The sequence below is a fragment of the Myotis myotis genome, unplaced genomic scaffold, assembly GCF_014108235.1.
Source record: "Myotis myotis isolate mMyoMyo1 unplaced genomic scaffold, mMyoMyo1.p scaffold_m19_p_19, whole genome shotgun sequence".
Taxonomy (NCBI): domain Eukaryota; kingdom Metazoa; phylum Chordata; class Mammalia; order Chiroptera; family Vespertilionidae; genus Myotis; species Myotis myotis.
In genome coordinates, this window is record NW_023416323.1 from 356976 (window position 1) to 380749 (window position 23774).

Here is a 23774-nt window from a genome sequence, read left to right on the forward strand (position 1 = left end):
GGCTCCTTTGAGAAGCTCAGGGGCCCACCCTGGAGGTTCCCCCACAGACTCACCCCCTATCGGGACCGAGTCCGGACTTGGAGGACAGGGAGGAAGCCCTCCCTGGAGAAGCGACTTGAAGGCCTGGGGGAGGAGGGACAGCCAGGCACAGGCGTCCTCTATCTCGAGCCCCCCTGTCCTGGGTACTGTTTGTGGTTGCCCCCCCCCCCCCCCGTCCCCATCAGCTCACCCATCTCCCGGGCAGCCACTGGTGGTGTAGGGAGCAGGACCCTGGGAACAGAGGGGCACCCATGGTATCAGGCTCCTCTTGTCCGGCCCCGGCCCCGCCCTCACCTCTGCAAGGATGTCTTAAAGGGACCCCACCTATCAGGAGGCAGATCCTGAACACAAACCACTGCTCCCTCATCAGGTCGGGCGCGATGAGGAAGAACGGGGCTAGTGTGCGAGAGGCATGTCCGCCATGTGAGGCCCTGGTGGCCTGCACAGCGTGTGTCGTCATTACATGAGAGGCATTTACAGCAGCCGGGTAAATGGGTCAGTATGTCCCCACATGTTAGCTGCTGTCATTGCCACATCCCACGCTCTGCTCCGTGGACTCCCTGACAACCACAAGAAATGGGCACGGACACCGGCCCACTCAGCAATGAGGAAGCCCGGGCTCAGAGAGGTGAAGTCACCTGCCCGAGATCACACAGCTGGGCCCTGGAGGACCTGAACCCGGGATTGCATCCTGGCTTGGGCTCAGTCCCTGCCCCAGCCTCCTTCCCTCTCACAGCAGAAGTGCCGGGGGCCTGGCCGCCACAGGCCCTTTGGCAGGTCCCACCCAGGCAGCACGGGGGCCAGTCACCTCCATCCGTGAGCTCAGGTACTGTGCAGGGGCAGGCCCCCCAGGCCTGGAGAGCGGAGGGCGCCTGGCAAGCTGAGGGAAAGGGGAGGGGACTGGGCAGGCAAACCGGTCCGGTCCGTCAGGCAGCTCAGCTCCTGGCTCCCGGGCCTCTCACCAGTTGGGCCTGCCCTGGCGGCGGCGGCGGGGGAGCTGAGGCCTCCAGACCCAGGCAGCAATCAGGTACGGAGACCCCAAGCCGGGGGGCAGTGGGCAGGGGCCGCATGCCTGGCCCCCAACCCTCACTGAGCCCCAACTCTCACCACTCCCATTTCTCACCAATTCACCTGTCCTGCCACCCTCTTCCCCCCAACAATGTCCCTCCCTCCCTTCTGTTTTCGGTGCCTCACGTTTTAAACCCAGGGCACCCATCTCACCCCGAGCTTGCTGAGCCTCTCTCTAAATGGAACCCCCTGCTTTCTTCTCTCCCAGAACTCCCCCCTCCAGCTGCCCATTCAGTCTCCACATGGACCCAGCCCTGAGACTCGGCCATTGGATGCTCCCAATCCCCAGCCCCCAGCGCACTGGGCTCCCCCCGTGGCCTTCAAACAGCGCCAGCCTGGCTTCCCACAGCACGTGCCCCCCGTGCCCAGTGCCACCCACCAGCTCCTGCTTCCCCAGCCCACCTCTGCTCAGCACCCCATCGTCCCGGCCTCCTGAAAACTCCCATGGTGCCAAACACCCAATCAATGGACCCTTGAAAATCTCACCCACCTCATATTAGCCCCAGGTCCCCCTCAACCCCGACCTCCCTCCTGGACCTGGCCATCCCTCCCCTGGGCCTGGCCTCTCTCACTCTGAGGAGCACCCCTGCCCCACCTGGACCTGGGAGCCAACACAGGGCTGGGGTCTCTCTTGTCCCAGGTCTCGCGGCTTCCTGGACGTGGGCTCCTGCTGCTGGCGCCAGGGGCTGGGCAGCCGGCCGCCATGCACCAGCACTACACCGTCCACTTCGCCAAGGGCACCCTGCCCCCCCGGAGCCCTACCGAGGGCTACTTCTTGGATCCAGAGTTGGGGCACCAAAAAGGTAGGGGTACAGTTTGGGGGGGTCCTGGCAGGGAGGCGTGTGAGTGGGGGGCTGCCAAGTGGATGGTGGGGCAGAAGCTCAGGCCCCCGAAGGGAAGTCACCACACGCCCCGGAGATGGGGCCGGGGGGGGGGGGGGGACACAGACCCGGGGGCCAAAGCTGGGAGCCGGGCTGGGATGTCAGCAGAGGAGGCCCACCTGGCCCGCCCTTCCCAGTGTGGGAAGAGGCTCCAGGCTGTGGGGACTGCCCTCAGCCCGGACAAGCAGCTTGGTGGGAGGGGGGAGAGGGGAGGGAGGGAGGGCTGGAGGGCTGGAAAGCAGCCGCTGACCGAGTGTATGAATGAGGTGGGGGTCAGAGTCCCGGGCTGCCCCTTCCCACCAGCCTAGGCTGGAGCCTGGATGGAGGCCAACCCCCTCCACCCCATCCCTGCCCTGTCCCCTTTCCATGGCCACCTCCCATCATCTGGCCTCCTCTGGACCAGCCAGGCCAGTTCCCCATGGATTCCTCTGTCACCCACTGGGGGACCCCCAGGGACCAAGCAGTTCGGGGTGGCAGGGACTCTGGGTCATCCCCTCTCCAGCCCCTGGCCCAGTTAAAGCCCAGGCCTGCACCACTTCCCCCACTCATGGTGGGGCACAGAGCCCCCACCCACAGCGGAGGGTCAGCCCCAGGCTCCCTCTGAAACCCGACCTGGTTCCTGCCAGTGGCCCCAGGAGTCAGGGACCCAGGCCCAGTCACCCCCACTTCCTTCCTTCCAGGATGCTGTCAGCAGTGGTGCCATGACCCAGCGGCCCTGCCAGCCCACAGGCCCTATCAGCTGTCCCCCCAGGTGTGGTGGCAGCTGGCCTACCACAGCCACCAGGGGTGTGTCGGGGGCTGTCGCTGGGGCCCCCAGCCCCCTATCCTGCAGCAGCAGAGGCAGCCCCACCCCGCACCTTCTAGCCCCCTGCGGCAGCATCTCTGCCCTGTTCCTGGTGCCCAGAAGGGATCACCTACAACCACCACTGCCCCCAAGGGACCGGCCTGCGCCCCCCAGCTGCCCCCTGCACCCACCACAGCACCCACCATGGCCAGCAGAGGCCCAGCCCTGCCCTCCGCATCCAGCATCCACAGGCCCACTGATGCCGGGTCCTGCAGCTCCGGTGCCCACCCAGCCTCCCTGGGCTCTGTCCCTGCCACCTCGCTTCCCGCCTGGGCCTGGAGCCTGCCCTCATCCCTCCCTCTGGTCCCTGTCTGAGAGGGTGCTTGTCCCTGACCCTGGGCCTCGGGCGGCCATTCTGCTTCATCTGTTGGGATCCAAAGCTTCCAGGCAGGGCCTGTCCATGGTGCCTCCATCCCGGGCTGGCCAGGGGCCTGGGCTGACTCCCTCACTGACTCCCTTGCTCTGCTTTCTGTCTCACTGGCCCTCCCTCCCCTGGCCCAGCAGGCCACAGCGGATGTGTGGCAGGGCCGGTGAGCACCAGCTTGCTGGCCAGCTCTGGTTGCGGGAGGTGGTCAATGAGCAGCTGCAGCAAGAGGTAGGGAGTGGGCTGGGGATGGAGAGAGCAGTGCAGCGATGGGAGGGATCCATTCATTCATTCATTCACTCACTCATTCGCTGGCCAGGTATTAAACGCCTGCAGCGGGTGTGAGGCTCTGTTCTGGGGGGCAAAGGGAGCAGGGCAGACAGACCGAGGCCCTCCTGGAGCTCACATTCTATGGGGGCGGAGGGGGGCGGGCGGGTGCAGGAAATGAGAACTAGGAAAGTTTAGAAGCCCATCAGCACCCTGGAGAAGAACACAGCGGGAGAACAGATAGGGAGCATCAGGGTTTAAACTGTCATCATTAAGGCGGCAGCTGAGCGAAGACGGGCAGTTCTCTTGAGTAAGTGGGGCAGGATCCGCAAAGGCCGACTGGGGGGCAGCAAGGAGGCCAGTGTGGCTGCAGCGCAGGGGGAGAGGGCAGAGGGCTGATGGGGGGATGGGATGGGAGTGACTCGGGTCTAACAGGAGAGTGAACTGTGGGAGGCGCGGGCGGATGCACGAGTCCAGGCCAGAGGTGTGGTGGCCTAACCTGGGAGACAGGTGGGGTCACGAAGCTGGTTTCCAATTCTGGTTAGAAAATAGAGCAACAGCTGAGCAGGGACTGGGGCTCCAGGTCAGGAACCCCCTTATCCCGGGAGCCCAGTTCCCACACAGACAAGCAGAGGATGAATGAGGAGAGGCCTCTGCGAAAGGCTGGCCCTGCGACTCCCTCCACCCATGACTGAGCCCTGCCTTTCTGGCGCCCCAACCACAGGGGCTTTCATAGGGTGTCAGGCCTTAACCCCAAGTGCGCCCTTAACGGCCATTCCAGACCACGGCAGTGTCTGAGGGCCTGTCCCTGGCCAGATCCTTTGGTTCCCAGGCCCCCAGTGTCTCTGCCATCCACTCCCAGAGGCACCACCCTCGGGTCACCCAGAGAAAGGTGACAGGGCCAGGACCAGAAGGCAGGTCTGCCTGGGCTCAGGGCAGGATGAGTGACTGTGGGCATGGGGTCATGGAGAGGGAAGAGGTCAGGGCCAGGGCTGGACAGGGAACTGAGAGGCGCCTGTGGTCACAGGAACCCAGTCCACACTGAAGCCAGGCAGCAGAGCAGGCAGCAGTGGACGCTCGAGCACGGGAAGCGATGTCTTCAGCACCCAAGGGCCTGGAGTCCCAAGAAAAGACCGGGGGGTTTTCCCAGGGGGACCATGGACTGGTGGCCTAGGGCCAGGGTGGCCAAATTAGCACAGGTCTCCGGGCTGGGGCCAGGGGAGTCTGGCCTCCCGGCCTTTGGCTGGTGAATTCGGGGTCAGCTCATCCTGGGCGGCCAGGGGGGCACATTGGCCCGGAGGAAGGGGCTGCCTTCGGCCACAGGAGCCTCCACCTGAGGTTTCACTGTCTTCTCTGGGACTGGGGTGCTGGTGCAGGGAGGGGCTGAGAGCGGTGCTCTGGAGGGGCAGGCAGATGGGAGGAGGGGGTGCCCGGCCAGCCTCACTGACTGTTTCTCCACCTCTACCCCCTCCCCAACCCTGGCCCCCAGATATCCTGACAGAGGATGATGTATACTGCAGCTGCCTGGCCAAGACCCTCTGCCACGTGCCTGTGCCTGTGACCGTGGGTTTCTATGCCGCCTTTGGCTGCCGCCTGCACCTGATGCTGGACAAGATCACGGGTGAGGATCTGTGTGTGTTGGGGGTGAGGGCACAGGAAATGGAGCCTCTGCTCCTTGCCCAGCCCCAGGCTTCCCCAAGATCCACTCGCCCCTGAGGCCAGCCTGCCCCAGTCCAGTGGCCATAACTTACCTTTAACCAGGTTCCCACCCAGGCCCCAGCCTCTGCCCCGCATCCCTGCCCCCACCCCTGCCCTCATCCCTGCCCCCACCCTTGCCCCTATCCTTACCCCTATCCTTACCCCCATCCCTACCCCCATCCCTGCTCCAGTTTCCTCTCTGACCTCCTGGCATCCAGTCTCAGCCCCCTCCCTTCCAAATCCTCTCCAAGGAATTTTCTAGAATACATACCTGTCCCTGTCATTCCCCTGCTCAGACGCCTTCTATGGCTCCCGAACACGCCCCAGTTCCTCACTGAGGCTGCAGGACCCATCCCTTCTCCTGGAGCCCACAAGAGCCCTAACAGATAGGTGCTAACTGCCGACATGAGCTGAACCTGGCCAGGATCTGCAGCAGCTTGAACCTGGTTCAAGCCCTGCTGGAGCTCAGCCCCCAGCCCCAGTGGTGGCCAGAAGGGCTGGAGGTGACTCCCCTCCATGTGCCAGGCCTGGTGAGCACCTAATAAACTAGCCCACGCCTGCCCCGTGTTGTCCTGGGAGGAGAAAAGATTCGACTATAGCAGCGGTTCTCAACCTGTGGGTCGCGACCCCTTTGGCGGTTGAACGACTCACAGGTCGCCTAAGACCATCCTGCATATCAGATGTTTACATTACAATTCATAACAGTAGCAACATTTTAGTTATGAAGTAGCAACGAAAATAATTTTATGGTTGGGTCACAACATGAGGAACTGTATTTATTTTTTATTTATTTATTTTAAAATATATTTTATTGATATTTTACAGAGAGGAAGGGAGAGAGATAGAGAGTTAGAAACATCGATGAGAGAGAAACATCGATCAGCTGCCTCCTGCACATCTCCCACTGGGGATGTGTCCACAACCCAGGTACATGCCCTTGACCGGAATCGAACCTGGGACCTTTCAGTCCGCAAGCCGACGCTCTATCCACTGAGCCAAACAGGTTTCGGCTGTATTTAAGGGCCAGAAGGTTGAGAACCACTGGACTATAGGGAGAAGGGAATACCATTTGGAGCACCGTCTGTGCTAGGTGGCTCGACACGTTCCCATTCATTCATTCACTAACTTCACTGCAGACAGATGCCCCTCTCATGACCCATCCTTCAAACATTCCCCCAACACTTCCTTGGTGACCAAGACAACCAGGGCCCTGCCCTTCAAGGGCTCACAGTCCAGAGAGAGAGACACACCTGTCCCCAGTGACAACTCAAAGTGGGTGAGACCACTGGGAGGGAGGTGGGGCGGGGGAGAGCCAGGGGGCATCTAATTCAGTCTGGGTATCAGGGAGGACTTCCTGGAGGAGGAGACAGCTGAGCTGAGAGCTGGAGGAAGAGGAGCAGGAAAATCAGATCAAGGCTGTTCCCTTGCTGCCCAACATTTCTCTTCATCAGAACCTCGTAATCACTCCTTAAAGCCTTCCCTGCACTCTCCCTTCCTCTTCATCTGGGGGCTCTACTTATGTCCATCCCTGACCCTCCTGGGCCTCGCCCTCAGACCCTTCCCGATCCAAGCTGGCTCCAAATCTTTCCTTCCTCATTTTCTACGCCTGCCCAGGCTTTCCCCGCCCGGCCCATTCTAATACCCAGGCCCCGCCCCTGCCCGAGTCCCGCCCAGGTGAGCCCCGCCCAGGCCCGAGCTCCGCCCCCGGCCCGAGCGTGGCCGCTGCAGCTCCGCCGACCGCGCCCTCCGTCCCCACAGCGCTGATGCAGCAGGACGCGAGGCAGCTGGAGGCCGAGCTGCTGCAGCGCGTGCAGTGGCGGCCGCGGTCCGTGCGCGGCTGGGGCTTCGTGCAGCTGCTGTGGTACCTGGTGTTCCTGCAGCCGATCATCTCCGAGGTGCACCTGCGGCGCAAGAACGTGAAGTTCCTCTTCATCCGCTTCAGCGCCTGGCAGTACGAGGGCTCGGACAAGCTGTGGGCCGGCCTGGTGACCACGCTGTGTGAGGGCATCCGCCACCACTACGGCGCGCTGCCCTTCAGCGTGTACTCGGTGATGGGCAACAAGCCGATCACGGCGCCGGGCTTCTGCCAGCGCGAATGGCGCTGCCGGCGCCGCGTGTGCCTGGCGCTGGTGGCCGTGGTGGCGGCGCTGGCCCTCGGCGTGTCCCTGCTCTACCTGTCCCTGGGCGGCCACGCGCAGAGCCACAGTAGCGCGCACAGCAGCGTGATGCGGGCGTTCGGCGGCGCGGCCACCACGCTTTCGGGCTCGGGCCTGCTCATGGCCGTGTTCTCGGTGGGCAAGCACCTGTTCGTGAGCCAGCGCAAAAAGATCGAGCGGCTCGTGTCGCAGGAGAAATTCGGCAGCCAGCTGGGCTTCATGTGCGAGGTGAAGAAGGAGGTGGAGCTGCTCACCGACTACCTGTGCTTCCTGGAGATCTACCAGCGGCGCCGGCTGCGCGTCGTGCTCGAGATCACCGGGTTGGACACGTGCTACTCTGAACACGTGGTGGGCGTGCTCAACGCCATCAACACGCTGTTGTCTGACTGCCACGCGCCCTTCATCTTCATCCTGGTGGTGGACCCCAGCATCCTGGCCGCGTGCCTCGAAAGCTCCGGCTCCATGAAGGGCACGGCCGACAACGGCTACGTCTTCCTCAATCGCACTGTCACGCTGCCCTTCTCCGTGCCCATCATGGGCCACCGCACGAAGCTGCAGTTCCTGCACGACGCCGTGCAGAGCCGCGACGACCTGTTGTACCGCGAGATGACGCGCCAGCTGCGGCCACTGAGCCCGGGCGGTGACGAGGGCGCGCAGCTGCTGGCCCGGGACACGCAGGCGGGGGCCGAGCGCGCGCAGAGCCTCATCGACGCAGAGGCGACGCGCCGCATCCAGGAGGCGCTCTTCTGCCTGCACGACGAGCGCGACTGCCTCTACGAGTACGTGCCCGACAACCTGGTGTGCATGCGGCGCATCGTCAACACCGTGCCCATCACCTTGCGCCTGCTGCAACAGCAGCAGCGGGACTTCGGGGGCCCCACGCCGCGCCAGGCCGTGGCCTGGGTCGTGCTCGCCAACCAGTGGCCCTGCCGCCTCAGCTGGGCGCTGCAGTGCCTGGAGGACCAGCAGCAGGCCGGGGGCGCGCACGAGGCCCGCGCGCGTCTCTGGGACGTGTTCCGCGACAACAGCAGCGAGCTGCACTCCCTGACCAAGGAGCTGCATAACGTGCTGGACCTGGACGGCGACCCCGAGCTCTTCCAGCGCTTCCTGAGCGCCGACTTCCCCTTCACCGTGGCCGAGGCACAGAACCTGCTGCGCTGCACAGTCAACCTGGACCATTCCATCCGCCGCCGCATGGGCCTTCTCCTGGCGGTCAAAGCGCTCAAGCCGCCCAGCCCGCCCAAGTCCCCAGCCGGCGACGCCCCCCACGCTGCTAATGGAGCCAACCACACCTCTTCGGCGGCCTCCACCGCCCACGGAGCCAGCCATGGAGCCAGCCACGACTCCCGGGCTGCCCGCGCTGTCACCAGAGCCAACCAGGCCCGCGAGGTCCCCCACCCCCGAGACATGAAGCACAGGCATAAGCCCAGACCCGTGGCTTGAGTGTCCTGCGCTTCGGGGAATCCAGCTTTCATTCAGGGGCGGTGCCTTGAATGAAGGACTCTGGGGCAGCAAGGGCAACAGTGCCCCCTCTGCCCAGATGAGGACACGTGCAGGGACCCAGAGCCCAGTGTTGGGAATGAGGCCTGTGGTGGCCACATTCCCCACGTAAATCTCTGAGAGTAGCTGACAATAGTGCCAGTATCCCAAAGCTGCAGGAGGACCACTGAAAACTCAGAGTTCAAGTGCAATAAATTAAGGCGTGAGAGCCCTTGATTGGTCTTGAGGCCCTGGTCTCCCTCCCTCAGCAAGAACTAGGGACCAGGCCTGCCCGGTTCTGCCAAGCCCATTCCCCCCAGGGAGCAGCAGTGTCAGCCGCATGGCTGGCATCCCGAGGGCAGGAGGGGCTGCGGGGTGGTGGGCGAGGCCCAAGCAGCGAGATGAAGGACAGATGTGCCACGCTGACTCAGGCGATAGAGAACACCCAGGCCTCGGGGGACCCAGGTCCTAGTCCCCATACCCAAGCCTGCGCCTCTGCAGGCCGGGCAGGAGCTGGCATTTCCGAGGGCAGTGTGGCTCTGCCCCCAGCATGAGTTGATTAGGTAGCGCTGGCAGCTCAGCTAGCTGGGTGGGCAGCACTGCCTTCCCGGACAAGTAACTGTCCAGAGGCTGCCTTAGGGTCATTTCAGGGCCCCTTGAGCCCCTTGAGGTGGTCAGGGAAGATGAGCAAAGCTGGGGGCATGTGTAGGACACAGTCGGAGCCAGAGCCGGGTCGAGGAGGGTTATCCTCGGGCTGGGCTCTGCCTGTCTGGCACACCTTCCCCTCCTGCCAGTGAGAGGCCCAGGATGGAGCGTCACTCCCCAGGCAGATTCCTGTTCCTCACTGGTCACATAGCCACACGCTCAGGCCTGTGGTGTGCCCCGCCCGGTCCAGGGTGGGGAGGGAGTACCAACAGGGTGTGACTGAGCCAGGACCCTGAGCAGACAGTGCCAGGAGCCTAGAGCTCTCAGAGCACCCACCCGCATGCCATGCAGCCTCGTGCGGGTACTGACATCATTCCTCATCTCCAAGGCTGGGTACAGCACCCCAGTGCCCCTGGCCAGTGATGGTGCTAAAGTGGATGTAGGGCAGAGCCAGCCGGTGACTTCACAGGCGATGCCAGGACTGAGGTGCCTGGAGAACCTGGACCTGCTGGGAGAGGTTTTCCAGCAGCAGGAGAGAGCCAGCCCGAGAAGGAAGCCCCTTGGAGAGAAACACGTTCCCTGTGACACCATTAGATCAGTGTCGCTGTGACTTGATATTGAGCAGAGCCACTCTATGTCCCTTCCCTTTCTTAAAAAATTTTTTAAAATTGATTTTAGAGAGAGGGAGAGGGAGAAGAGAGAAACATCAGTCAGGTACCTTCTGCACGAGCCAGCAACCCGGGCATGTGCCTTGACCAGGAATTGAATTGGTGACCTCTCAGTGCACGGGACGAAGCCCAACCGAGCCACACCGGCCAGGGCATACGTCCCTTCCATCTCCCTTAAGCCAGTATGATTGGGCTTCTATTTCTTACCACCTAGGGTCCCGGCAGAAAACAGATTGGGATCAGGAGTGGGGCGCTGCAGGAGGCAGGACTAGCCTTGGCTGGCGGTTGGGAGTGGGACTGAGGACCTCCGGCCCCAGGAAGCAGCTGCGGACCTGTTGTGTGGTTCCGAGCCGTGGTCAAACTGGTACCCGTTCATCTTAGACTCTGACCATGTGCCTGCCAAAGCTAGAGTTTTGGGAGACGATGAAAAAACTGAACTTAGCCGAAATGGGATGGCTGGGTGTGCCTGAGCTGGCTCGCTGTCCACCAGGATCTCGCTCCCCTTTAAGGTGTGGAGCTTTTGCTGCAACTTGCACCCAGGCGAGGCCAGGGGGCTAGTTCCCACAGACCACGGGGAGTGGAGGTGATGTGTGTCCCTTTCCTGCTGTGGCAACAAGATAGGCAGTAGGTTTGCCTTCATTCCTCCTCCCCCTACTCCACCTGCCTGTTGGATGCAGGAACCCTGAGGCCCTAGCCGGTAGCAGAGCCACAAGACAGAGGGGGCCTGGGCCCACAGCTTTGTGAAGAGCTGCCTCCACCCTGAACACCCATGTGTGTGAAAACGAACACCTGGGTTAGGGCATTGATACCTTTGAGATTGGATAGTGTCTGGCCAAGCATAAGACTCCTGTGTCCTCGAGCTATGGCAATGCCTGGGTGGCTGAAGATAAAGGGAACCCGCCCCGTGATCCAGGACTCCCAAAAGGTGGAAGATCAGGAGCCCTGAGGAGTTGGCTTGCTAGTCTCCTGGGGCTTGTGTTACAAAGTCCCACAAACTGCGTGGCTCAGAACAACAGAAACTCATTCTCTCACAGTTGAGGCCCAAAGTGCGAAATCAAGGGGTCAGCAGAGCCAGCACAGGGGAACCCTTCCTGGCCCCTTCCAGCTTTGAGCACTTTGTGGGGGATGAGGTCCCCTGGCTGTGGCCGCCATCCCTCCAGCCCTCCATCTTCACATCCACTGCCTGCCGTGCACATCTGGGTCCCACGCTCCCCTTTTCGTAAGGGCACCAGGCATTCAGGGTCAGGGCCTTACCCATGGCCTCATTTTCACTTGGTTACCTCTGTGCAGACCTGTCTCCAAAGGTCCCATTCTGAGGTCCTAAGGGTTAGGACTTCACGTTTTTGTGTGGAGGGAGGTTGGGACACATTTCAACCCTGAATGGTTGGAAAGACCGAATCCCTCACTCTGAGCTCAATTTAGTGAAAGAGCAGGGTCAAGGCTGTGGGGCGCCCCTCAAAGGCATCACGTGAGACAGGTACGCTGAGGCCCCCTACCCCCCTCTGGAGCCCAGCCTGTTGGCCACCAGCCTGGAGGTGGAGACAGAGGTCACCACGCTAAGGGCTGAACGCTCCCATGGGAGTTGATTCCTGAGCAACAGTTAGAACTGACCACAGGTCAACTGAGTTTGGGGGGGCGGGGGGCTGCTCTGACAGACCCAACCTGCCAAAGGACTGTGGCTCCTCAGCCTCTGAGGCTAACCTCACACTCCCCAGTCTCACCAAGAAGGAGGCCGAAGCCAGGAGAGCCTGGAGGGTTCGTCCCACCTCCACTGCACACCCAGCACAGGGGGCCCCAGCTCAGAACCAGGGCCCGTGCAGGTCTATCTCCCCAGCTGCCCGTGGGGTGAGTGGGGCAAGTGCTAGGGGCTGGGGGCCGATGTACATGGCGCACACACAGCTGCCAATGACCGAAAGGTCAACGGACAGTGGCTACTGGGAAGAGATTCCTGGGCCTGTGCAGGAGCCGAGTGGTACCAGGGCTCCCAGTCGGCGACACTGGGGTTCTTGTGGTCTTCCCTCCGCCTCTACCCACCCGAGTCAGCGTCCCACGCGGGAGAAAAGGGGCAGGTGCAAAGGTCTCCCCTTGAAGGCTGCTCTCACTTTCTGAAGGTGAAGTTCCGATTTCCCGGGAATGCCTTTCAGCCCCAGGCGCACCCTTGCCAAGTCCTGGCCGCGGGGAGCAGGCTGCCCAGGGGGCCCCAGGGCGCTGACTTGTGCCCCGCCCCCGCCCCCCGGAATGTCCAGATGTCCAGGGCCAGCGCGGGCAGGCTGGTGTCTGCTTCTCCTTGAGCCCACAGGAGTGACCTCTGAACCTGAGCGCCACATCACCTGACCCCTGGACCTAAAGCTGGAGAATATTTGGGGTTTTTTCCTCCGAAGAAAGATGAGCACAGAGTGGACTGGCCGTGGGAGCTGTTAGATACGAGCGTGGACACCCGTACAGGACGGGCAGCCCCGGGCTTCCTGGGGGGCCGCTGCCACAGCCCAGCAGGTGGTCCGGACCAGAGCTGTCTGCCCACCTGCCCCTCCCATGTCCAGGCTCCCACCGGGAAGAGCACGAGCGGCGAACAGGCAGAGGCGAACCCGCTCCGGTTTATTAGAAAAGGTGTGGACAGAGTTGCACCGCAGGAGCCCCTCCCCAGCCCTCTGCCCACTCCACCCCACCCTCCCCGGTCGTAGTGCCTCTCAGGGCGCAGCTTCCAGCGGCCTGGACAGCGGGGTCTCCAGAGCCCTGGCCCCCCGCTCCCTGATAGATTTATTGCACTTAAGAAAGCTCTGTCCTCTGCCCCCATCCCCCACCCGCACCCTGTCCGGGGCTGCTCTACAAAGTCCAACCACCACCTCTCACCGCCCCACACCATCCTCCTGCCTCGTCGTGCCCAGCGCCATGGGGGTTGGGGGGCATCCCACCACCACCCAGGACTCCTGCCCTCCCAGGCAAGCCTGGCCTAACAGGCCCTTCCGGAAAAGTCAGTGGATTTGGGGCTGATGACCTTGGAGATTCCCCCTCCTCTGGCCCAGAGGCGTAGGGGCTGGACACAAACAGGAGTGCTCGTCAGGATGGAGAGGGCCACTCCCTGTAGCTCCTGCCCCCCGTGTAGTGTTGCTGTGGGAGGTAGGGGTCCCCAGAAAGGCGCCCCCACCCCTGGCCTCGGGGCCTCAGGAAGGCTGGGGGTGAGGGGAGCAGGTTCCCATGGCTCTGGCCTCAGCTCATAGAAGACCGGCTGGAAAAAAGGAACTTGGGGAGAAGAGATTGGGGGGGCCTGTCAGAGCCAGGGCCTCTCTCGCTGGCTCCCCAGGCCCCTGGCCCTCATCTCACCTAAAGTGTCACAGTGTCTCCTGCCCGGATTCCTGACTGGCTTCCAGAAGCAGCTCCTCGAGCTCCTTCTCGTTCTTGGAGCAGCTCAGTTCTGCGTGGGGGGAATGGGTGGGCAGCCTCCAGTCAGGCGGGTGGAGGGTGGCAGCCTGTCCCCACCAGCCCTGCCCAAGCCAGACCCTCAGGCCAGGGTTCCTGAGATCAGACTCCAGGGAGAGCCCCAGGACCCGGGATGCCAGGTGGGGCCCGAGGGCCAAGCCCTACTCCGCCCTGGCTCTACAAGGGCCATTTCAGGGCAAACCAAGGCCGCTAATGGGCAGGGGTCGCACACAGCACACAGGGCCCCTGGTCAGCCTGCCCCAGAGCCCCGCTCACCGTGTTCCAGGCCACAGCTGCCCGCCTTGGCCCCGGGCCCCGGGGGCGGCTCTGGGGGCAGTGCGAGGGCAAACTCAGGCTTCAGGCCGTTGGGCAGGGGTGGCCCTGCCTGCGGCGGCTCTGGCTGTGGCTGAGGTTCCGACGACCCTGGGTCCCGAGTGCTGACGGCCTCAGCTGGTGGTAGGGCAGGTGAGGGGGGCGGGGAAGGCAAGGCAGGTGGGGATGGAGGACGAGGAGAGGGCGGCACAGGGGGCTCTGCTCTCTCAGGGGGGCTCTCCACTCGAGTCACCACAAACACTTTGTGGCCTCGGCCCGGGCTGGACACAGAGATTCGCTGCTCAGTGGGGGAGGAAGGGCTGCCTGGGGGGCTCCTATCCCCAGGGCCCAGGGAGTCCGTGGGGGGCAGTGGGGCGGGGCAGGGGGCCGCAGCCCTCTCCCCATCCTCCTCCTCCCCATCCTCCCCCTCGGAGTCTGAGTCTGAGTCTGAGTCCAGGCCGGGCCCAGGGGCCGGGTCCCCGTTCTCCTGAGCTTGGGGGGCAGGCTCGGCCCCAGGCTCCCCGTCAGGCTCCTCGTCGGGCTCCCCGTCAGGCTGGGGCTCGGTGACGGTGATCTCGGGCATGGAGGCCGACAGCTGCAGCCGCTGCTCCTTCTCCTCCCGCTCCCGCGCCTGCACGAAGTTGCGCTTGCAGCCGTTCTGGATCTCGGCGAGCAGCGCCTTCTGCGTCTCGATGAAGCTCTTCACCTGTGGGCAGAGCAGGCCTGGCTAGGGCTCGGGGGGCCTGTCCCCGCAGCATGTCCTGCGGTCGCGCCGGCCGAGTCCGCCCCGCCGGCCCGCAGCCCGGCCGAGGAGAGCCCGCTCACCGCCTCCTTCTTGGGCTCTCGGTCGAGGTCCAGGCGCAGCAGGGAGTGGTTCACCTTGAGGGCCAAGGACAGTGCCATGAGCCCGCCCGTCTTGATCTCGTTCTCCCGAAGGTCCAGTCTCAGGAGGCGGGGGCTCTCGGCGATGAACTCCGCCACCGCCACCGCGCCTGGGAGGGGGACCGCAGGGCTGGCCATGGGCCCACGCCCGGCTGGCCGCCCACCCCCCGCCTGCCGGCCCCTCCCCGGCCCGCGCCCTACCCTCGCAGGTGAGCTTGGTGGAGGCCAGGCCGAGGCGCAGCACGCTGCGGTTGCCGATGAGGCCGTTCTTGAGGTTGCGCACGCCCTCGTTCCCAATGGGGTTGTGGCCCAGGTTCAGCGTCTCCAGGCTCTGCGTGTGCGGCTGCAGGGAGCACGGGACGGAGAAGGGGCCTGCAGGCCGGCCGGGAAAGGGCGGACCCGGGCGCTCCCCGGTCAGCAGTGCAGCCAGCCTCTGTGCCAGCACACGCCTGCCTCAGGCCGAGAAGCCTCCCCAGTGCCAGCCGCCCTGCCCACTCCCCTGCGGTGGGGAGCTCGTCACCCGGGGGAGCCTCTGTACCCTGTGGGCTGGCTTTAAATTCTGCGTAATGAAAAGGTCTCAGCCTGACTGAGGCTTCTAGAGATCTTAACCAAACGGTTCCCCTTGTGCACAAGTTCTGTGCTGGCTCCACCGGACGGCGATGGAGGGCTACTCCCTCAGGGAAAGGCCGCAGGGGCTGAAGGAGAGGACAGGTCCAGAACCTACCGGGAGCACTGACAGTGCTGGGCGCGGGGGTGGGGGAGGTGGCGGCGGGGACCCTCCGGTGGACTCACCAGCGTCATGCCCAGGAAAGCCATGCCCGTGTGTGTGAGCTGGTTGTTCCACAGCACCAGGGTCACCAGGCCCTTCCTCTGCTCCTTGAGGCCCTCGCAGATGTAGGCCAGACCTGGCGGAGGCCCCTGGGTGAGTCCCGTCGGTGGTGTGGGCTCCACCCTCCTCTGGGTCTCCCGGCCCTGCCACCTCCTGCTGCGACACCCCTGCCTTGGCAGGCACACCCCCAGCTCCCGATCCTCCCTGTCGGCCTAGAGCTCTGCTGAGTATCACCCTCTCCCGCAGCCTCTGCCACCAGCGGAGCCCCCACCGCTGCTTCCTCCCCACCCCCGCAGCACACCACCTCCGACACTCATTCCCCGTTCATTTATCTTGGCTGCGCTTTCCCGAGGGCAGAGGTCTCCCAGCTGGGAGCCCGAGGTGACAGGCCTGGTCGGGGTGGGTCATCAGTAAACATGGGTCTGGGCCTGGCTGCCCTGGGGAAGGCACTGGCCTCCGTCCCACTCTGCCTGCCCCTCCTCCCCTTTCTTCACGCTGAGGCCAGGGACTCTGCCCAACAGTGAGCCCGACCCAGGCGGAATTCCTCCCGCTGGTAGCTCCTCCTCTCTTCCCTTCCAGCGCCTGGCTCACCACAGCCTCCCCCAATTCTAACGTGTAAGTGCTTTCCCACCTCACGCCTCAAACCAGCTGTCCTCTGCCTGGACTCTCCCCAGGCTGTCAAACCAGGGGCTGTGCTCTCAGCCCCACATGGCCACCTAGCGGTCCCCTCCCTGCGACTTAAAGAGCCTCAGCTGACCTTTTGTCCCAACAACCTCGTTTCAGGGCACTTTTCCCAGATTGTAATTTATTATTATTATTTTTTAAATTGATTTCAGAGAGGAAGGGAGAGGGAGAGAGAGAAACATCAATGATGAGAGAGAATCATCGATTGGCTGCCTCCTGCACGCCCCCCACTGGGGATCGAGCCTGCAACCCAGGCATGTGCCCTTGACCAGAATCGAACCCGGGACCTGTCAGTCCCCAGGCCGACGCTCTATCTACTGAGCCAAACCAGCCAGGGCGATTGTAATTATTTTAATTATCTGTTCAATACCTCACCTCATCCTGCAGGTCTCCACCGAGCTGCCCCTGCTCCAGGACACGCTCCCTGACCCCTGGACGGGGCGGTAACCCCCTCTGGGCGGTAACCACCGGCCCACACAGTCTGAGTCTCACTGCCTGGGGGGGTCTGGGCTCACTGTGAACTCTGAGCCGCACGAGAGCAGAGCTGGGGTTGTCTTGGCCACTGTGCGTCCCCAGCACACGGAGCCTGACTGGGCACAGTGGGTGCTGGGTGACGGGAGCGCGGGTGACCTCTCACACACCTGAGTCCAGCACGTGGTTGTTACGGAGGTCCAGGATCTGCAGGGAGCAGTTGAACTTGAGCAGGTTGCCCAGCTGGGCTGAGTCCTGCAGGCCATTGAGCTTGTTGTCGGCCAGGTACAGCTCCCGAAGGTTCATGTTCATCTTCAGGGCTGTGGCTGGAGGAGAGGAGGGCTCGTGACTGGCCAGGCTCACAGGACCCAGCCAACAGTCCCAGCCCCCAAGGGGCTGCACTCCCCACCCAGCCTCCGGCCCTGGGCTCACCGAGCAGCACGAGGGGCCGCCCCGACAGGCTGGCGTTCTCCAGGTGCAGCACGGCCAGGCTGCTGCGGATACGCAGGGCACGGGCCACGAAGGGCGCGGAGTGGTCCAGCAGGGGCGTGTTGCGGGCGTCCAGGTACTGCAGACAGCTGGTCTGTTGGGGCAGCAGCAGGGCTGGGTCAGGCTGGCCCCTGCCCTCCCTGCCCCAGGGGACCTCGCACCCCAAGTCCCAGGAGCAGCAAGGCCATCTGCTTTTACAGCTGGGGCTGGTGCTGGAAGGCCTGGCCTGGGGTCCTGTGGGTGAGCGAGGCAGGGGTGGGGCTGGTGACGGCCGAGTTCCCCGACTCCCGTGGGAGTAACGTGGGGGTGGCGACCATGGATGCCTCCAAGGGATACATTAAGGGTGAGGAGAGGAGGAGAGAAGGGGCCAGGTGGGCCTGGGGCAAGGCATCTCTTAGTACAGCTTTCACACAGGGCCTGGAGGGTGGGGCCCGACAGCCCTAAGGAGCTGGGTGCCCTGACAAAGCACCTGGACCCCTCTATGCCCGAGCTCCCCCCACTCTGGAAACTTGGAGAGGTGGCGGGGGAGGCACTCACCTTGCGCATCATGTGGGCGGCGGCCTGCCAGCCCCGGGTGCCGATGTGCTTGTTGAAGGAGATGTTGAGGTGGGTGGCGGACTCGTAGTACTCGATCATGTCAAAGAGGGCTGAGGCGCCCTGGGGTGGAGACAACGGCTCAGCCTCGGGTGGAGGCCGTGGACACCGGGAGGTAGGAGCGGAGTCCTAACACTGCTCCCGCACCTCTGGGTCCTGAACCAGCCCCTCCATCTCCTGGAAAAGCCTCCTACGTGCCCCCAGGACTGACGTGCTGTGTGACCAGGACAGGCCTCAGTTCTCCAGGATCCCGACCCCTGGCTCTCCTGTGTCTTCTAGACCTGGGGCCTAAGCTCCGGGGATCCTGGTGACCCCCAAGTCTCCAGAGGGAGGAGGGGATACCTAGGCCTAGTGGGGAGGCTGCTTTCAGACATCTCAAACCTGCCCTGGCTGGTATGGCTCAGTTGGTTGGAGCATCATCCCTTGTACCAGAAGGTCACGGGTTCGATCCTGGGTCAGGGTGCATGTGAGAGGCAACCGATCAATGTATCTCTCTCACATTGATGCTTCTCTCTTTCCCTTCCTCCTTCTCTAGAAATCAATAAAAAAAAAGAAAAAAAGAAAAAAGGAAGTTCTCAAACCCCTTCCCCTGCAGACACTATGATGGGGGGTGGTGGCAGGACACTCCTGGAAAGGCTCCAGGTGGCCACAAGCCTCCCTCTGGCCTGGCTCCCCAAGTCTCTCCCTTCCTTACAAAGCCCCTGCCTTTCGGGGGGTCTGGGAGACCCCTTCTCTGGGCCCTGCCTGGAGCCCCATTCTTCCCATCCACTCTGGTCACACTGGATTTCCCTGTTTTGTCCTTCAAGAGGCCCTGCCCAGCCCTTGTCCAAGGGGGTCCCTCCTCCTGCAGTGCCCCAGCCCCCAAACCTCTAAGAGCCAGGGAGCTCAGGAAGCAGTAAGGGTGGTGGCAGAGATGCTCACATCTTCGTCCAGGTTTGTCTGCTCCAGGTCCACGACCTTGAACTGCAGCCTCTTGAAGACCTCTTCCAGGGCCTCGCAGGCCTTGTAGTCGAGCTTCTCACCTGGGAGGGGACGGAGCGCGTGCGTGCGTGTGTGAGCTCACATCTGTGTGTGGGGGGCTGGGTGCAAACCGGGGCTCTAGGCCACCCGAGGAAGGGCTCTCACCCCCACCTCCCTCCGGCTAAGCTCTTCGGGGGGACCCACTGACCCCAGCAGCCCAGGCTCATCCTGCCCTCGGATCCACCTCTAGGGAAGGTTGGCCCTGCCCACCCCTTAGGGCTCCCACCTCTGCCCAGACACACCTTTCAGGTCCAGACAGTCAATCCGGTGCCCGAGGTCCGTGAACTCCTGGGAAGGCAGGAGGGATGGTGGTTAAGCAGGAAGCGCCTTACCTCTGCAGTTCATCTGGCTCTGCTCTTTCTGAGGTGAGGCAGGGTTTGGGGTGGTGTGGAGGGGCACAGCGGCTCGGAGAATGTGGCAGCTCCTTAACCACCCCCCCAACACCCCCCTAGACCTGGGGCGAGGCAGGTCTGGACGCAGCCCCCTGCCCCAGCTGAATGGAGTGAGGGGTGGGCCCTGGGCGTCTTGGGGACAAGCATTTCAGGCAGAGGAACAGCCAGAGCAAAGGCTGTGAGGCAGGCGCTGAGGCGAAAGCTGACAGGTGAGGCCCAAGAGGCCGGGGGAAGGCGGGGTGCCCAGCCTGGCATGCAGTCCGCTCAGTGAGGAGGGAAGGCCCTGGGCAGACGTCCTGCCGGCTCCTGGCTGCGCTCCAGCCCCCTCCCCAGGGGCCAGGCCCTATTCCCTGGGCTCCACACACATCGACTCTGAGGGAGGAGCGGTGACGAACCGTGTGCAGACAGAGGCCAAGGCCCAGCCCTGCCGAGGGGGTAAGGGCAGGCTTGGCCTGAACCAGGCTCCAGGGCCCACTGAGTGGCCATCTTTCCCTGGACCCGACAATGAGACCCTCTGGGATCCTCACAGAACCCCTAGCCCGGGTGTGCAGGGATGGGCGGCCGGCATGACCGCTCACAGCCGCGCTGTCCGAGGGAGCAACAACCCTAGAAACAAGAGACGTGGCACATTCTGGAGGCCCTTCGGCAGCGCTGGACCCCCAGCCGGGCCGGGGGCCCCGGGAAGGCGCCCGCAGGAGGTGGCTGGGGGAGGGGCGCACGTCCAGGCACAGTAACACCCTCGCCACAGAAATCAGACTGTCCTCCCGCCTGGAGTGACCGCCGTCCTACAAATGCCCAGCAGAGGCCAGAGGACAAAGCCCAAGCTGTCAGCAGCAGGGACGCCTGGGGATGGGACTTGGACAAGAAGTGAATTTTGCTTTTTATGTCTGTAGTGTTTTTTTAATTAAAGAATATATATTACTTTTGTAATTCAGGCTTTTAAGAATAACTATTGTATACGTGGCTTTGTGCCCGGGGAACAGAGCTTTCCTAGGGAGGGAGGGATATTTACAATCCTTACTTTACGTGAGTCTCTACCGTGTGAATGTTCACGAGGAGCCTGACTGCACCTGCAGCAGACGGAGGGCTTTCCGAGGCTCCTGAGTGCAGGCCCGGGGCCGGGTGAGCAGGCTGGGCAGTGGGAGTGCCGCGGGCGCCCTCTCCGCCAGGGCAGACAAAACAGGCCCGGAGGCTGCTGGGAGGTGGGGAGCCCGCCCCTGCCTGCATACCTGGAGCTGCCTGAGGAGCTTGGGGATCTGTCTGCAGTTCAGCTTCTGGCAGGCCTGCTTGTAAGCGCCGATGACCTCGTCCACAGTCACGTTCTGGGCTGCGGGCACAGAGGACCCCAGCCTGTGACTCTCCACATTCTGGGTCCCTCACACCCTCTCCCCTCCAGCCCCAGGCCTCTGCCGGCCCCTTCCCCTCTCAACAACCCACTGAGCTCTGTTCTCCCGTCGAGGGCCCCTGCTACCACACTGTCCTGGGAAAGTGCCCCCAAACCAAGTCACCCCACCCTCCACGCCTCCCCATGGCTCCCTGAGCAGTTTCACACAAACAATACACAGCTAATACCACTCAATGCTCTGCTTGTCAGCTGCCCGTCCCCCCCCCCCCCCCCCAAACTCAGGGCCCCACAGGGCAGGGCTGGGCTGTCTTGGTTGCCACCATTCCCCATGTCAGCCCAGGGCCAGGCCTAAAGCAGGTGTCTGATGGGTTGTTTTCTGCAGGAGAGAACGAATCTGTGAAGAAGCTGAGCTCAGAGAGGTGAGGCACCTCGCCCCGTCACACAGCCGGTCACACAGCCGGGAAGCGACAGGGCCGAGCTTCAAACTCAGCTCACGGTGAGGCCATGCGGCCTCTGAGAATCCCCAGTCCTGAAACACCTTCACCACAAAACCTTCCCCGACGGCTCTGGGGCTGGGCAGAGGGACGCAGCCCAAGCCCAGCAGCTGCACTGCCCAGACCCCCCACCACAGGGAAGGCCTTTCTGGCCGCACACGTTTGCTCTTCCAGACATTTAGCAAAAGGCGACCAGCAGCACGGGCCTTTCTGGCTTCTTTCACACGGATTTTGAGTTTGGGCCCCTTTATAGCACAGCTAGTGCTGGTGCATGAATTCGTGCACACCGAAAGGAAATTAATTAGAAGAAATATTTTAATATCACTATTCGCCCTTTCTCTATAATAGAAGTGTCAACCAAATTCACAATGGAGGATGAAAGATCGAAACACACGCGTGCACCCTAGCTGGTTTGGCTCAGGGGATAGAGCGTCAGCCTGCAGACTAAAGGGTCCTGGTCGACTTGTCAAGGGCCCGTGCCCGGGTTGTGGGCTCAATCCCCAGTGTGTGTGTGTGTGTGTGTGGGGGGGGGGGGGCATGCAGGAGGCAGCCGATCAAGGATTCTCCCTCATCATCAATTATTCTAACATTCCCTCTCCCTTCCTCTCTGAAATCAATAATTTTTTTTTTTTTAAAAAGAAACACATGTGTGCTATTGGCGCCAGCGAGAGCTTTATATGTATCACACATGTGCGAGTCAACTTAGCCTTTCATAGATATAGAATAAACTTGCTTAATTAGACCTGCTTTCTGATGTAGCTAAACCTTTTCCAGCCCAGTGAAGCACCCCAACTTCTCTTTCAGGTAATTGCAAGCAACACAGCAGTAAATATCAACAGGAAGCAGGTTATTATTGTAGATCACGCAGGGAGAATAAAGGGTGAAATATTTAACTGCAGCAGCGTTTGACTATATTCTGCGCAGTTAGAAAACCTGAAGTCATTTTCAAGGTCCACCATTTCTTACCTCTTTTCAGTCGGGTCAAGTTTCTAAGCTCTCTAAATCTCTGTTTTCCGGCTAATGAAAAGAAAATAGGATTCCACCGAGTCTCCTATCTACCTACCCCAGGACTTCTGTGGGGATCAAATGAGATGAGGCACGGGAAAACGCTTCACAGACATTTGGTTACAGTGTGAAATGTTTGCACCTGGCTATAAAGCAAGTTGTGTTCCTGGGCTGAAGACAGTTCAAGGAGGTTGGTCGCTAGGGAGAGGAAGTGGGCGTGGCTTAGCATATTAGCTAAGCGGACGGACGGACACTTAGCATATGAGCCTTTTATATATACAGATAAAGTAACTGTCGGAAGTACCATTCACCAGGTAGTGAGACATTTGTATTGTTTTCCGTTTTAGGCTATTAGATCTTGGATTTTGCCCCAGGTGACCAGAAAGACAGGAAGTTAATGCTCTGAGCAGGGGAGGGAAAGGGTCAGGCTGGTGTAGAAAGCTCTTGAGGCCACCGGCCAGTGTGGCTCAGTTGGTTGAGTGTCATCCCATGCACCAAGAGGTCACTGGTTCGATTCCTGGTCAGGGCACATGGCAGAGTTGCAGGCTCGATCCCCTGTGGGGAGGGGGCGTGTGCAGAGGAGGCAGCTGATTAATGTTTCTCTCTCTCTGTCTCTCAAATCAATACCCCCCCCACCCTTTTTTTTTTTAAGGAAAGAGCTCTTGGGGCCAGCAGAATGGAACGGAGGGGGGTGGGGAACAGAAAGAGGGCCTCTGCAGCCTTCCAGGCTTCCCTCACCCCTGTGCCACCCTGGCCAGGCAAAGGGCCAGCAGGAGCCCTGCAGGGATTCCAGGAAAGTGGCTCCGCGCAGAGAGCAGATTCTCCCCCAGGCAGTGCGCTCGCCCGGGGCCCTGCACCCACTGTCACTGACCACCACCCTGCTTCCCAGGGCAGGACGCCGAGGTTCAGGGGCCCTGCACCCGCTGTCACTGACCACCACCCTGCTTCCCAGGGCAGGATGCCGAGGTTCAGGGGCCCTGCACCCGCTGTCACTGACCATAACCCCGTCTCCCGGGGCCGGACGCCGAGGTCCAGGACAGAAAAGCTGCCTCCCACAGCCAGGCAGCCAGGGCAGCACAAGGGGGAGCCCTGGCTCCAGAACGCTCTCCCCACTGGGGTGGGGAGGCTGGAACCCTGTGTTGGAGGTGAAAGGCCAACAGAGACGCAGCCACCCGAGGGACAGGCCTGTCCTCTGCCCCTCACTTCTTCCTCGGGGAGCTGCGCCCACGAGCAGCCTCCCGGGGGCCAGCTGTCCGCCCGCAGGCCCGGCAAGCGAGCTGTCTGCCCGCAGGCCCGGCGAGTGAGCTGTCTGCCAGGTGCTTGGTGCCCAGCTCTGGGAAAACAGGAGCTGGCCCTACCTGGAAGGCGGCCCTTGGGACTCCAGCAGCTGCCTCTGCGAGTCCAGCCAAGCAGGTCCATGACCCTCAGGGCGTCTATGAACTTGAGTGGGGAAAAATGATCTCTTTATTTTCAATAACTGCACTACAGTGAAAATTAGCATTTCCTAATTAATATGGTGTTTAGCAGACCCTGTGACTCTGTCACCAACACACGTGCCCGAAGTTTTCACATATTACGGCAGCTTTAGGATGTTCATCACTCTTGCTATTTCCTGGGTCAATAAGGAAGAACATAAATACCAAGTTATAATTTTAAAAAATGTAGCTAACTGTATTTTAACTGGCACCCTTTGCAATCCTATTTTATTTTTTTGCCTTTGAAAATCATCAC

The 23774-nt window shown here is 62.0% G+C and overlaps 2 protein-coding genes across 7 annotated transcripts in view; one reads left to right on the forward strand and one right to left on the reverse strand.

The window, feature by feature from the left end:
• The first annotated feature begins 324 nt into the window (after nt 1-324).
• NKPD1 (NTPase KAP family P-loop domain containing 1) lies at nt 325-9038 on the forward strand. 3 transcript variants are annotated; one of them, XM_036345391.1, is made up of 5 exons: nt 325-1066; nt 1748-1910; nt 2669-3052; nt 4953-5084; nt 6920-9038. In XM_036345391.1, exons 2-5 carry the CDS (start codon nt 1811-1813, stop codon nt 8758-8760), a joined length of 2457 nt encoding a protein of 818 aa, XP_036201284.1. In that variant the 5' UTR covers nt 325-1066; nt 1748-1810; the 3' UTR covers nt 8761-9038. The 3 variants fall into 3 exon arrangements, with proteins under 3 accessions (XP_036201284.1, XP_036201286.1, XP_036201285.1); XM_036345392.1 differs by having other exon boundaries at nt 987-1066; nt 1316-1910; XM_036345393.1 differs by lacking the exon at nt 2669-3052 and having other exon boundaries at nt 392-1066.
• Nucleotides 9039-12761: 3723 nt separating this feature from the next.
• PPP1R37 (protein phosphatase 1 regulatory subunit 37) overlaps nt 12762-23774 on the reverse strand; it is a 45795-nt gene continuing 34782 nt past the window's right edge. Inside the window, exons 2-13 of one of the 4 annotated variants that reach the window (XM_036345394.1) lie at nt 20429-20526; nt 19050-19095; nt 18709-18809; nt 17731-17850; nt 17137-17287; nt 16875-17030; nt 15513-15625; nt 14922-15153; nt 14664-14830; nt 13803-14544; nt 13431-13521; nt 12762-13349 (exon numbers count right to left, since the gene is read on the reverse strand). In XM_036345394.1, the coding sequence (XP_036201287.1) occupies nt 13439-13521; nt 13803-14544; nt 14664-14830; nt 14922-15153; nt 15513-15625; nt 16875-17030; nt 17137-17287; nt 17731-17850; nt 18709-18809; nt 19050-19095; nt 20429-20526 (2009 nt within the window). In that variant the 3' untranslated portion in view covers nt 12762-13349; nt 13431-13438. Of the gene's footprint in view, nt 13350-13430; nt 13522-13802; nt 14545-14663; nt 14831-14921; nt 15154-15512; nt 15626-16874; nt 17031-17136; nt 17288-17730; nt 17851-18654; nt 18810-19049; nt 19096-20428; nt 20527-23774 lie in introns of all 4 variants that reach the window. The other 3 variants (XM_036345395.1, XM_036345398.1, XM_036345396.1) reach the window with 3 other exon arrangements.

What these genes read in the sequence shown, in the direction of transcription:
- NKPD1 (XM_036345391.1), top strand. Translation starts at nt 1,811, where the DNA reads ATGCACCAGCACTACACCGTCCACTTCGCCAAGGGCACCCTGCCCCCC. An exon ending in TGCCGGGTCCTGCAGCTCCG is followed by an intron (nt 3,053 to 4,952) that starts GTGCCCACCCAG and finishes CCTGGCCCCCAG; the next exon opens with ATATCCTGACAGAGGATGAT. An exon ending in GATGCTGGACAAGATCACGG is followed by an intron (nt 5,085 to 6,919) that starts GTGAGGATCTGT and finishes CCGTCCCCACAG; the next exon opens with CGCTGATGCAGCAGGACGCG.